The sequence below is a fragment of the Falco punctatus genome (genome assembly GCF_963210335.1).
Source record: "Falco punctatus genome assembly, chromosome: 17".
NCBI classification, from domain to species: Eukaryota; Metazoa; Chordata; class Aves; order Falconiformes; family Falconidae; genus Falco; species Falco punctatus.
The window spans coordinates 3,719,310-3,732,927 of record NC_137597.1 but is presented as its reverse complement, the minus strand read 5'-3'; the positions used below and the strand labels follow the sequence as shown (position 1 = coordinate 3,732,927).

Here is a 13,618-nt window from a genome sequence, read left to right as displayed (position 1 = left end):
CTCAGGAAAGCACAAAGGACGTGGATTTCTTGTGGAGCTGCTACAGGCATGAGGGATGGGTGTAAGGCTCCGGGGGGGTATGCTGTGACCGTTTCTGTGGGCTCCTGTTGCTGAGCGCAGCCTTGAAAGCAAAACACTCCCTCGTAATCCGCACTGAAATCGCTCCTGGCAAGTGAAATGGTCTAATTTTTCATTCTCATCTATCAAAGAGTTACAGTGGAAACAGAAACGAAGTAGCAACTAAGATGTGTTTTTTTTTTTTTTTTCATTCAGCAGCCTTGCTGGCTGCAGTGTTTTATATTTAACATTTTATTTTTGGAGTGTGAGCACGTTATTTAAAATAAATTGGTTTGGGCTGACCTGGGATAATCTTAGGAAGGGAGCTTTACAAAGAAGAAAGGTAAAACTGAGCTGCTTGGTGGATTATCGCCTGCAGCTCCCAAGTTTTAATAATCAGCATTTTAATAATCAATGTTTTAATAGAGGTAAGAACACGTAATTAAAACCTGCCTGAAGCTGCTGGTGGTTGCAGGTGTCCCCTTGGTGCTTGTGCCTTAGCAGCTGACATGTACCGAGCTGCAGCCCTGCCCGTGTCCCGTGGGGCTGTGGCCCTGCCTGTGTTCTGTGGGGCTGTGGCCCTGCAGGGCTCACTGGTGTCCCATAGGCTCCCGTGGGGCTGTGGCCCAGTCCCCGTCCCGTGGGGGCCCGTGGGGCTGTTGCCTTGGCCCGTGGGGATCCCATGGGGCTGTGGCCTTGTCCCTGCCCCGTGGGGCCTGTGCAGCTGTGGCCCTGTCCTGTGGGGCCCTGTGGGGCTGCGGCCCTGTCCCGTGGGGCTGTGGCCCTGCAGGGCTTGCCTGGGGGCCCCGTGGGGCTGCGGCCCTGCCCGTGTCCCGTGGGGCCCGTGGGGCTGTGGCCCTGCCACCCTGCCTGTGTCCCACGGGGCTGTGGCCCTGCAGCCCTGCCTGTGTCCTCTGGGGGCCCGTGGGGCTGCGGCCCTGCCCGTGTCCCGCCCGCTCCGCGCACACGCGTGGGGTGAGTGCGGCGGGGGCCGCCAGGGGGCGCGTCGGGGCGGGGCGGCGGCGCGCGGGGGCCGGCGGGAGGCGGCGGCGGGGCGGGGCGGCGGCGGGAGGCGGTGGCGGCGCCGCGATGGGGTCCCGCCGCCCGCGGCCCTGAGCCCTGCCGCCCCGCGGCATGGCGGGCCTCATCAAGAAGCAGATCCTGAAGCACCTCTCCCGGTGAGGCACCCGCGCCCGGCCTTCTCTCTTCCTTCTTCTCATGCTGGGGGGGCGGCGGGTGCGGGAGGGCCCGGTGGGTGAGGGGGGTGCCCGGGCCTGCGGCGGGCCGGTGGGTGCGGGGGGTCCCGGTGGCTGAGGGGGGGCCCGGGCCTTCGGTGGCCCGGTGGGTGCGAGAGGGCCTGGTGGCTGAGGGCGGTTTTGGGCCGTCGGTGGCCCGGTGGGTGTGGAGGGGCTGGGGCCTACGGCGGCCCGGTGGGTGAGGGGGGGCGCGGTGGGTGCGTGCGGGGTCCGGTGGGTGCAGGAGAGCCCGGGCCTGCGGCGGGCCGGTGGGTGCGGGGGGGCCCGGTGGGTGCGGGGGGGCCCGGTGGGTGCGGAGGGGGGCCGGGCCCGAGGCTGCTGTGGGGCCGGGGTACCGCAGGGCCCTGCTGGCCGCCCCCCGGCGGAGCTGTCGGGCCCGGGCGGGCGGTGGTCTTGGGCCCCGGGGGCGCCTGAGGGCCGGGGGCTGCGGGCCCAGGGAGCTGCGTGCTGTGGAGGAGCAGGCGCTGAGCCCCCCGGAGCTGCGTGCTGGGGGTCGGGCCCCTCAGAGGCCGGGGGCGGTGGTGGGGGTCTCCGTGCCGGCCGGGCTCCTGCCCTCGGTGGGCCCGGTGCAGGGGGGGCTGCCTTTGGTGACCCTTCGGGAGAGCTGTGGGCCTGGGCTGCTCCCTACGGCAGGTCCTGCTTGGCTGGGAGCGGGCGAGCGTGAATGAGAGACCAGAGGAGAATATAAACAGCACGAGGTACCCAGGGCGAGAAGGAATGCTGTAATACTTGGTACATACAGGCACTTGCTTGTCGTTTTTGCTGATGTTTTATCATTTTCAGTGAACTTCATTAAAGGCGCTAAGAGGTGTGCTGAGGAAGACCGTCATCTGGTGCTTCGTGTGTAATATTGAGTCAGGAAATGCAGCTTCAGCTGTGGCTCTGCCGCTGACTTGGGGGTTGACCTTGGGCAAATCTCCGTGCCTCGGTTTCCCTGGCGTTTGAAAGGAAAGAGCTGCACGAGAGCTAGCAGTACTGCTGTTATCTCATGTGCACGTCCTCCCTCTGCGTTGCTGAATGATCAGGATAATATGAAGTATAAAGGTGGCATATCTCTGAGGATACTGGTGAAGGCGCAGTGTTGCACAGTGCTTTGCTTTGTGCTTCATGAGCCGCAAATGATCAAGTCCTTTCCGTTTTTATGGGTGGAGAATCTCAGCTACGAAGCAAGGGGCTTGTAGTAACTTGGGCTAGTAGTGTCAGTAAGCTGGAGCAAGGAGTTAAGACCTGCGAATCCAAACTCTCTGAGGCTGGTAGTAAATCCTCAGTGTTTCTGGAACCTCAGAACAATCCCCACAAACTTAAAGCGAGCAGTCTCCTTAATAAAGTGCCTGTCCGCGGAGGTCTGAATCACTAGTTGCTCAGTACTCCAGCTTTCTAGGCGCTGTACCAAAAAGGAGCGTAATAGAGCCTGCTGCTTGATCTGTTCAGTGTGCTAATTTAAATGCATTTCTGCTAGACCTGACATCACAAATCTCCAAGCTTTCTGTCTCATTCCACCTCAAATCGGCCTGTCGTGCTCGTTAAGGATTCAGCCTTCTTGTCAGGAGGCACTGAAGTATTTATAACAAGGAGAGATGGATGAGAGCAGTTATTAATGGGGGCTGAAATAGACCTGGGCTTTATTCCTGGGTACCACCCCTCCTAGAGTGACAGAGCGTGTGCATTATCCCTATGGATAATTCTCTTTAGATGAATATGTTTTTCTGCTGGTGCTTTTACTTGGTTTTGCTTTTTGGTCTCCCTTACTTTGCACTGTTGTGACACAGTCCTGCTCAAAGTGCCCCCTTTCTTCCCTTCCGTTTGAGCCCGTTGTTAGTGTTCTCCTTTGTGCAGTTCCAGGGAGGAGAGGGAGTCACAAAAAATTCTGCAGCTCTACCTGTTTTCCTGCTAGGTAGACTTACTCTGTTGTTTGGGGTGGTTGGTCTGATCCTGCCCCTTTCTTGCCTAAGTACCGTGGATGTTTTGCAGAAATGCATTTTCAACACAGTTTAATGTTGTATAAAAAAGATGATGTTTTTGCATTCTGGTTTTTGTTCTTCTAAATACCTCAGCTTCATACTCCCTTTGGGATTTTTCTTTCAGTTATGCTCATTTTCTCAGAAGAATTTTGCTACTGAATCATTAATCTGCCTTTATTTTCTGCTTTCAGTCTGCATATGAAATAATTCCTTGTTCCTCTTGTTATGTCTTCATTTGAAGTAATTTCTGCATGAGGTGGGTTTTTTTGTTCCTTTTTTGTCTGGAAATTTGCAAGGAATAGTCACGAGAGACAGCAAGATCAGGGAAATATGAAAGAGTTCACAGCAACCCTTCAGATTAAATGAATCACATGTCTAATAGGATGACAGTGGTCACTTGCGGTGATCTCTATAGCTGGGCTTTGCTGTCGGTGACAGAGCTGAGTTATGAATGTATTTTAGAAGGCTTAGCCTGTGTTGTGCTTTAGCAGCTTAAATTCCTAGAGCAGAGGAATCTAAAAACTTGCGGTGCTTTCACCATCTGTGCTTTTCACTCATTTATCCTATATTTAGCTTGGTAAAGAAAATAGATTAGGTTGTTTCACCGCTTCTTCTGCACTGGCACATGGCTGCGGTACCTGGGGTTCTGCGGGAGGCTGTTTATAACCGAACATCAGATGATTATAGCTGGGACAAAGGGCTCTCCCTACGAACTGTCTGAAGCATCAGCCGCTTGCTGTGTGTTTGAACTTGAAGCTGGTTTGAACTCTTCTGAGGCCGTACAACAAGAGCAGCACTTAGTGTTTACCAGCCTGGAATTATTCATGGCAGTACATCTATTGCTTTAAAATAAAAACAGTAATTTGCCTTTGCCTCTTTCTGGTTTTGTTTGAAAGTAGCATCTTTTTATTGTCCTTCTCTTAATTTTTTTCTTGTTAATAGTGCTCAGCGCAGCTATAGTACATACCACCTTTATAATACTCTGCGATCAAGTATTTATCCCCATTTGGTAAACAGGGAAACTGTGGCAAGCCAGACTGCCCAAACTTACTCAATAGAGCATTTTGGGGTTTGAGTTCTCAGTGCTGCGGTGGAAATCCTGATCAAAATTATTTTAACTTAATTTCATTAGGAAGCTTTTATTCACTGCTGCATCTGACAACTGCTTTGTGACATTTTCTTTTGTAACACGTGTTAAAACGTGTGAGCTTATGGAGTAATAGGCTATTTAGTTGCGCACGTTACATGGTTTCCAGAGGAAATGTGGTATGTAATCCTTCTGTTGGGAAGAAAAGAATAAAAGTTAGGTGGAGAAAATAATCAGACAATAGCTTTACTTGCTCCAGTTCCAAAGGGCCAATGTGAAACAGCCACTGAGTCAGAAGCGTCTGAAAGAAAGAAAAGCTGGTGTCAGCAGAGGAGCTGGGGTGGGGTTTGGGAGCAGGTTTGAAAGCAGGGGAAGGAGACCACAGCTGGTAACCCTGACAGGAACCGTGGAGAACTGCAGCTGAGGAGGAACTTCAGGAATCCCTGAAAGTAGGGTGAGAAGGAAGCGCAGGAGAAACGAGAGAGAGAGAGAGAGAAGTCGGCTGAGGTAACAGCACTATTGCTGAGAAAATACAGAGGAAAACCAGCATGGGAAGCGAGACCTGTGTGCAGAGGAGAGGGTACAGCGCTTGAGCCGTCAGCGCAGGCGCCTGGTTCTGTTGATAACAGATGTGCGTAACGGAAATACAGGCGATACCAGGCTGGTAGTTTTGTCTTTGCTAGAGCTGTGCTTGTAAACAGGGTCTGGTGCACAGAGAGGCCCTTTTCCTGAGTTGATCGTAGAAGTTTAGGTTGGAAAAGAGCTTTAAGACTATAAAGTTCAACTGTTAACCCAGCACTGCCAAATCCACCACTAAACCATGCCCCCAGGTGCCACGGCTTTTAAATATCCCCAGGGATGGTGACTCCACCACTTCCCCGAGCAGCCTGTTCCAAAGCTTGATGACCCTTTCAGTGAAGAAATTTTTCCTAATATCCAATCTAAACCTCCCCTGGCACAACCTGAGGCTGTTCCTCTTGCTTGTTACTTGGGAGGAGACACTGACACTCCCGCTCCCCCTCACTACAGCCTCTTTTCAGGTAGTTGTAGAGAGTGATAAGGTCTCCCTGAAGCCTTCTTTTCTCCAGGCTAAACACCTCCAGCTCCCTCAGCCGCTCCTCAGAGCACATGTGCTCCAGCTCTGCTGCCCATCTCTGGACATGCTCCAGCCCCTCAATATCCTTCTTGAAGTGAGGGGCCCAAAACTGAATGCAGGATTCAAGGTGTGGTCTCACCAGTGGGGGCGATTGCTGCCCTGGTCCTGCTGACCATGAAGTACTTGAGTGCCACTGGGGTTTTTGCTCTGTTTTATTCCCAGTCTATACACGGGATTACCAGATGCATAGAATCTTGGGTGCTGGTTCATGTGTCAGTCAAGACAGTATCTGCAAGTTGCTGTGGAGTGAGACTGGGAACTGTGGGAGGGATTAAGACTGTTTTTAGGAAGGTTTTCTGTGTAGTCTTATACTGTGCTTTGCTCTTCTGTTGGTTGGTTTGTTTCCTCTCTTCCCTGGTTTTGGAGGTTGCTGAATGATGGGTAACAGTTTGGACAGTACAACCTTTCTAATGAAGGCTGAAGCCAAGTTATCCTTGGTAGGTGCAAGGCTGTGTGGCCAGGTTTATCAGTTGCGCTGTCAGATGTCACTTCTCTGTCCCAATGTCATACGAAGGAAGATGAGGCATGGCAGAAGTTGGCAGAACTGTCTTTCACAGCACAGTATTGGAGCCACCTTTTTGGATAAATCAGATGGGCTTTAGAAACAGAATTTTAAAAAATCCTAGAAAACAAAATGAGTAGCGAGTGTAGGATGTAATACTTTACTTGCAGATGTAGGTCAAGTACACAACCAGAAACTGTCATGTAACTCCTCATAAATGTAGAACCTTTCCTCTCAGTTCCCCATGGTTTAGGTCATAAATCCCTTTTTCCAGAAGAGATTGCAAATGAAACTCCTCCCCAGTTTCATTTGCAATTGCTCCTAGTCCTTGCAGCAAATAAAACTGCTGCTAGCAGATAAGCGAAGATAACAGGAGAGCCTATAATGTGTCTTTAGTTTCTTCTACATCAGTTTAGCAGACAGGAACATGTGGGTGTCACAGAGTGTGCTGAGCTAGGAATGCATGGGCTTCTGTGGGCTGTGGTTTCATAATTTGGATGTAAGTATTTCAGAATCCCTTCCTGGCCCTAGAAATGCATTTGTTATTAACCCTTCCACGCAGTTGAGCTGCTTCCATGCCACATGCAAAGAGTTCAGAATTTTCTGACCCAAAACTGCTTTCTGGCATGAGCCCTGCCTGTTCTGTAGTGTTACTGGATTAGCTCTTCAGTTAGCCTTGCAGCTGCTTGTGCCTCTGTGCTCAAAAATGTGATCTCCTTGCCTGCCCTTTATTCTTCCCCACCATTAAAGGCAGGCTCTCAGTCTAAGGACAAAGAAAGGCTATTGCAGCTGATGATCATCCTGCTGTTCCACGGTACTACACTCTCTGAGGTCAGGGTGGCAGAAGTGAAGTGTGTTATCCTGAGAGGACCCAGCCTTCTCCTCGGAAAAGACTGGGACAAGAGGCAGAAGCAGTTCTTCTTCAGCCAAGAAAATGGGATTCAGTCTCTGCTGATCAGGAATCATTGAGATGGGCTCTGTGGCTTGCACAGGACAGAAGGTCAGATCAGGTTATCAGATATGCATCATTTGTCCAACACAGAGGTGTGGGGAATTCCTGAAGTCTGAAGAGCACTTTTTTTTTTTTTTTTTTTCCCCCTCAGCGGTCAGATTTCTTGGCTAAATGCTGAAATCTGGGAATCACTATAAGAAAATACAGCCTGAATTCTCTGGTCTGTTTGCTTCTCGCTTGTCCTGAAATGTTTTGCAGCATCGCTGTGTGCTTGAATGCTGAGATGCAGCTGTGCCCTTGCAGTGACAGTCCAAGCAATGGCACGTTCTGTTAGTAAGATATGTTGGAAACCCTGTGATTTAGAAAGATCTACTGTCAGTGTAAGATGTGTGCTTACCACCTAACCCTTTCAGGTTTCTCCCCATTTCCCGTCCTTGATTATGAATTAACTGGAAGCAATTTAAAGAGCATGGTGCGCAGGGAGGAAAGCAAGGAAATCTCATCTGGGAATGACCTAACAAAGCTATAGACTCATGGAGTGATTTAGGCAGAAGGGACCTCTGGAGAACCTTTGCCTGGGACAGAATCTCTCCTAGAATTGAGACCAACATTGCAATTTTGGCTTTAGCTGCTTTAGTACCCTCCTTCAGATCAGGGAAATTTCTACTGCAAAGGATAATTTGCCTAAAAGAGCTGTTGCAGCTATGGGAAATACATGAAACCACAACACTGCTACCAGTTAAAAATTGACATTAAAAGAGTTGTTACTTTTCCATTTGCAAAGCATTCTGTTCCTGCTTTTCAGTGCGTTCTGTTTAGCCAGGTAATAGTTTCTTTGGTGCCCAAGTGCCACAAAGCGCACAAGTTGGAATGCAAAACATGAAGGTTTGAAAAACAAATCTGATAGCCAAAGCCCGAAATAACCCTGTCCTGCAGCCAGCGCTGACAATGGCAGAGAACAGCAGAGAGGAGGGATGTGCTTGTGCGCTCACACCTGCAAGGGGCTTGCACACATGTTGATGTGGCTGAAGAGGAGTAGAGCAACAGAAGTACGTTACAGAGTGTGAGTAACCCAGGTGTTGGTAACCTCCCTGAATTTGTAAGTTTTACATCTTGATCTCCACGTGGCTGAGAGCGGCAGGACATGTGTCTCAAAAGGTGGGAGGATTTGGGGACACATGGGAGATGCCCACAGTTCCCCCACCGTAGGGTGTGTGGCTGGGTCCGGAGGGCAGTCGGCAGCGTCCTGCTTCGTGGGGCTGTGGGGAAGTTGCTTAATCATTTGGTGTCATAGTTTCCCCCAGTGGTTAAGAAGAGATGATACTAACGAGCCAGTTTGTATGTTGCTCTGAAAATAACCCTGGTGCACAGAAGCGGTTTTGGGAATGGGGTGGAAACAGTTCGTAGCAAGAAACTCTGAGGCAATTTATAAGAAAGAAGCTTTGTCAAGTCTCCTTCCCAGCAGTGGCTGCTATTTTGCAGGCCGTCAGGCAAAGCTGAGGTACCGAGCATTGGACCACTGGTAATAAGTTTACGTTCTTACATGCTGTGTCTAGCGAAGTATTTAAGGCTGGATGCAAACCCTGTAACGTGGGAATCTGGAAATTTCTTATTTGCCTAGTACATTTTGATGGCTTTTTTTAATTTTTAAAGTTTTAATATGGAGGAATTCTTGATGGAAAGACAGAACCCCAGGCTATTATGGAGTAAAGTAATAAACAACTACTGCTTCTTTGTTCAAGATGGGTGGGAAAAGAGAATGCGCGTGTAACAGGACGTGGCATTTTCCTTTCACAGATAGTAATCTCTAAACCCAGGATTGTTATGCTGCAGTCTACCAGAAGAACCAAACGGTCGGTTTCTAGGAAGCGTGTGTCAGCTGCTGGATGCAAGGTGCTTCCAACCACTTCCACTCGGCTGGAGAGAGAAGCATGTGCCGTTTCAGGAATGCTAAATAGACTCTTGTTGGAGTAAAAATAAATGGCGCTTTGGTAGCTCAGGAGGCCAATGCGGCTGGAAATATCCTTGCATCAGTTGCTGGATTTTGCAGGGCCCTGCTGGCCACGTGGAACCTCTCCACACCCCTGCTACTCTTCAGCCCAAGCAGTGGGTCAGTAAAAGTGGTTATTAAACATGACTCTTCTCCCCTTGTCTTATTTCTCCCAGTTTCCTTGAGCTCTTACCTTCTCTGCAGCGGCTCAGTTGAGCCTGAGTTATGCAATAACCTGTTATTATCTGCAGGTTGGAATAAAAAATGCAGGTTTGATTGCAGCACAAATACTTTCTTAAAATCTGGGAAGCGGTGCTTCTGACCAGTGCATTTATTTAGGTGGCTTCCTCATTTTCTTTCACATGTTGTTATTTGCTTGAGGTTTTGTCTTGGGAAATTCCCTGGCAGCTGACGGAGGGTTTGCATTCCAGATTTCAGAGCGTGGGGCAGCTGGCATTTAAACTTTACTGAGCTTCCAGCTAATGAGCTAGAAATAGCAAAACAGTTCTTCAGTGAGGCAGAGTTCGACCCCTGCCAAAAAGCCGGCCTCTTTTCCTTTCAGATTAGCTTCTGGTTTCAGGTCTCCTAGTACCAAAGCAGTTGACAGTGGGTGTGGTGCAAGAAGTGCATGGAGGCTGGAGCCTTTGCAGTTTTCTAGTATTCAGAATGCTTAAGAGTCATTTGTTTGGGACAAGAAAGTGCTCGCAGGGACCTAAGTGAGGATGCAGACACCAGGGAGGAGTGAGCTGACAGTGCTTTGTGTGATAGTTCAGTCTCATTCCTGATCTGTTTGGAAATGTTGATTTTTTTTTTTTTTTCCACTGCGAGTTGAACTCTGAATTGATTTTCTCTTTACTTTAGCCATGTCGTAGGGCAGTAGATAACTAGAGCCAAGACAAGTGGTTACTCATGTAATCAAGATGGTTTTTGGCCCATGTGAAACTGTGTTTGGCTTTGTGTGGTTGTGGTCCAGCCTTTTATTCAGCGTAGCTGACGCTTGGAAAAACAGAAAGCTGATAACGTAAAGCCACCAGCGGCATGTGCATACGTACATTGGTGCACTTAAATTTACTCTGGTGAGGAGGGAGCCTACCAGGATGGTGCTAAAGGCTGTTACCAGGTTACACTGTAACGTGTACAGAGTTTGTTGGGTAACTTAAGTAGGGCGAAGTCATCAGGCTTATTGCGCTGGGATCTCTTTGTCCACACGGGAAAATATTATTGCCTAGCCGTATATCTGGGGCACGCTAGTGCTGTACGCAGTGGGGAGCTGGAGTAGTGGAGACAATTTTTCATTAGTAAGATGTGGTGCTTTCTGTCTTCTAAACAAGTAGTTAGTTTGGTATCGGTCAGATTCCCTCGAATTCTAAATGTTGTTTGATACCAACCAGATCAGTACTAGATACTGTCTAATACTGCGCATAAATTAGTCTCGCCTTCTGCTAATTCAGTGTGTTTCTCTTCCTCGTCTGCAACCCTGAATCTCTCAACCTTGAGTAGTACTGTGCATGCTCACCAGACAGATTGTTCCACAGTTATACCAAAAGCTTAAGTAAAATGTCTTTTCTTCCTGAAAGGGCTTTTACTTCTTCCTATATGTCTTCGAGGCAGCTATTTTCTCCTTGCTTAGAGAAGTTTTGATCACTTGCCCAGTTTTATTTCCTCCAAAATGTTTTCTCAGTTCATTCGCAGACATTTATCTTGCAGTTCAAGCTTCTGCTGCTGTCTTCCTTGAAAATATATCTGCATTTGGAAGTCACTGACCTTTTCTTCTACCAGTCATGAACCTTTTTTCCAAGTAAACGTGCTCTTTGGCTCCTGAGATAAGACATTTCCACTTATTTTAAAACTTCTTATCACAGAGTTTTTTGGGTTGTAGAAGATCTTTCCATTGAATAGCCTGTCCAAACCTAAACTGGGCAAGACTCTGGGAAGGATTTTGGGAAAGGAGCAAATCTGCATTGGCCAGAATATAGGTTTTTTCCATATCTAATTTCTGTCCTTCTGTCGTAGTTGCTTACATTACAAATGACAAAAAAAAAATGTTCCAAAATAAAGCAGAAAATCTTCATCTCTTCCCTTGCTGTTACTCTTATGAATGCAAGAACCTTGTTTGCAGCCCTTTCCCTGGGGCCCTCGGCACTGGTTGTCTGTTTTCAGCTCGCAGCAGACAGGTTACCCCCTTCCTGGCTTACTTGGGTTTCGAGTATTTTTCCATCTGCTATCTGCAATTGTGGCTGGGATTGCAAGCCAAACAGTTCCTTGCTTCTGCCAATTGATGATGCTTGTCATTAAGGAAAATCAAGGTCACTGGTGTACTGCTAATTAGTTCTTGCATATAATAACCATAGTAACAAAGATATTAATAGAAATGAATGTGTTTAGCTGTAGGTAGTGGTTACATACAATAGGCAGTGATTACTGAATAACTGCAGGAGAAGAAGCTGAGGCAGAAAATCTAGTTTGAGCGTATGAAGGGTTCCTGGACCACGTGGCTGCAAGGTAATAAGATGGATGGATCTGAAGAGAAGTTTTGTGATTTCAGACGTCTTCTCCTGGCATTATCTATGTATTTGTTCAGTTGGAGACAGTGTGGCCAGACAGCTACAAATTTGAACATAAATTTATTATTTATGATTCTAGCCTGGCTTCAGGCCAGCAATCAGATTTGGCCAAACTCTCTCTTGCAGTCAGTGAGTTTGTGGCCTCTCAATATGCAAGATGATGAGTTGGACAGTCATACTTTTAGTATTGACATCATTTTTTTATATATATATATTCAAGCTGATGATTGAGCAAATAGATTGACCCTCCTGTGCCTTCCCCATCTAAAACCTGAAATGAGGCTTCAGAGTAGATCGAATTATGATCTCAGAAACTGACCAAGAAGGCTGAGGGTTTCTGTAAGTAATTAGTAATCATCATTCTTTTAGGCCGAATCCCAAGAAGGTCTTGAGGTTTAAATCATCTGGGTGTTGTTAGCTTCTTAGGATGAGACCTTCAGTCTAGGAAATTAGGGTGGCGCTGTTAATGACTCTGTCTGCTTCTTATGAATGTTGAGTGAGAGCCCTAACACTCATGACATCTAAAATGGAAAGAAACAGTGGGAAACAGACCGCAGGGAAAACTCTTCTCCGCAAACCGCTGGGCCAAGACTTAGGCTTGACCTAGCAGTCTTCCCTGGCTACAGCTGCTCCAAGCCTCTAGCTTGTATTTCCCGTTGCCTTGATTGTGAATGCAGCAAGACCTTTTCAGTCACTTGAAAGCTTTCTGTGGATGCTGGTGGCTGTGATGGTCTATCTGGCTATTGTGCAGCATATCAGCTTCTGGCTGGCAGATGCTTTCAGAGACAAAATGTTGCTCACGGTATTGTTAGTGTGGATGCATGCGTGCTCATGTAAGTGTAACACAGATGCAAAATGCCCTTGTGACTGCAGTGACAATTCCATAAAAGACAGAAAAAGGTTTTCTGGTTTGACTTTTGTCATGGTAATCCTGGCAAGCTCAAAAGGAGTGCTGTCCTTTGAGTTTACTGGCTTAGCGCTACGTGACTTCTGTTGGAGCTGCACAAAAAAAAAAGTGCAAATATCCCACAGTCAGTTTTTCTAATAGCTACCATTTTCATTCACTTTTCTCTAAGCCAGCTATCCATGCTGCCAAAAATGTTACTGTTGATGAGTATGAATGGAACGAGCCTGCCAACAAACATCTAAAATTGTATGCTCTCACTGCTTTTTCCTTCCCCTGGCAGTGACCAAAGCAGTTCCTTTCAAGAAGTAATGAAGATTTGGCATCTATGAACTCCCAAGTTCACAGGAACACTTCATCTGTTTTCCTCCTGTAAGCCCCATCTAACATGTGTTATGTGTATCAAGAAGTCTTAAATGTGAAGATTATTCCATTTGAAGAGCTCGGATTCCTTTACAAGGAGAGTAATTGAGTGGGTGATAGTAATAGGAATTCCTTCAGGAATTTAGACTAGGTGGCTTAGAAGAGAGAATTCGTTTCATTTTTAGGTTTTTGTGTACAAAACTTGTGGCTTTTGTTGTCCCATCATCGGTGGGGGCTGTAACCTCTCGTCTGGGGGTAGAACGGCACATTTTGGTGCATCTAGAATGCCTCGTGAAAAGGATTCTTCTGTAGAGCCTGGTAGTACTCATGGTGGTTCTCTTACCTGTTCGGCAGGATCTCTGCAGCCTTGCCCTGTATATGGTTACAAATAGTTATTTGGTTTTAGCTAGATCATGTTTCATACCACTCTCTCCACCAGTGTCCTGTTTCACAGCTGTAGCGTCCTTTCACCTTGTTACTGTTTTTTATTTTTTTGATACACATACACGCTACATAACAGTAATGCCCTGGTTTAGACATATCCTTGTATTTTTCTTCTGCATTACCAGCTGAAAGCAGCTTCCCCATCTAAGCATGCTTAGCCTGGGATGAGGATTTAAGCGGCCAGGGTTTTGATCCTTGCTTTGCAAGTGTGAGAAAGCTGCTCTGCGCCTCAGCCTCTCCCCACCTGTAAGCTGATCACTACCCACAGCAGCCTGTGAACTTAACAGTGCCAAGTGCTTTTTATTGCCTGCCTGTTCAGATTGTTTTGTTCTTAGTATCCAGTCCCAAGTGGACATGATTACAACAGCTTTCTACACAGCTG

The 13,618-nt window shown here is 47.7% G+C and overlaps 1 protein-coding gene across 5 annotated transcripts in view; it reads left to right on the top strand.

The window, feature by feature from the left end:
* The first annotated feature begins 1,081 nt into the window (after positions 1–1,081).
* The window catches only part of BLTP3A (bridge-like lipid transfer protein family member 3A), a 35,467-nt gene continuing 22,930 nt past the window's right edge, over positions 1,082–13,618 (top strand). The window contains exons 1-2 of one of the 5 annotated variants that reach the window (XM_080367537.1): positions 1,096–1,235; positions 2,097–3,530. In XM_080367537.1, the coding sequence (XP_080223663.1) occupies positions 3,526–3,530 (5 nt within the window). In that variant the 5' untranslated portion in view covers positions 1,096–1,235; positions 2,097–3,525. Of the gene's footprint in view, positions 1,236–2,096; positions 3,531–7,919; positions 8,035–8,768; positions 9,082–9,124; positions 12,802–13,618 lie in introns of those variants that run through there. The other 4 variants (XM_080367539.1, XM_080367538.1, XM_080367535.1 and 1 more) reach the window with 4 other exon arrangements.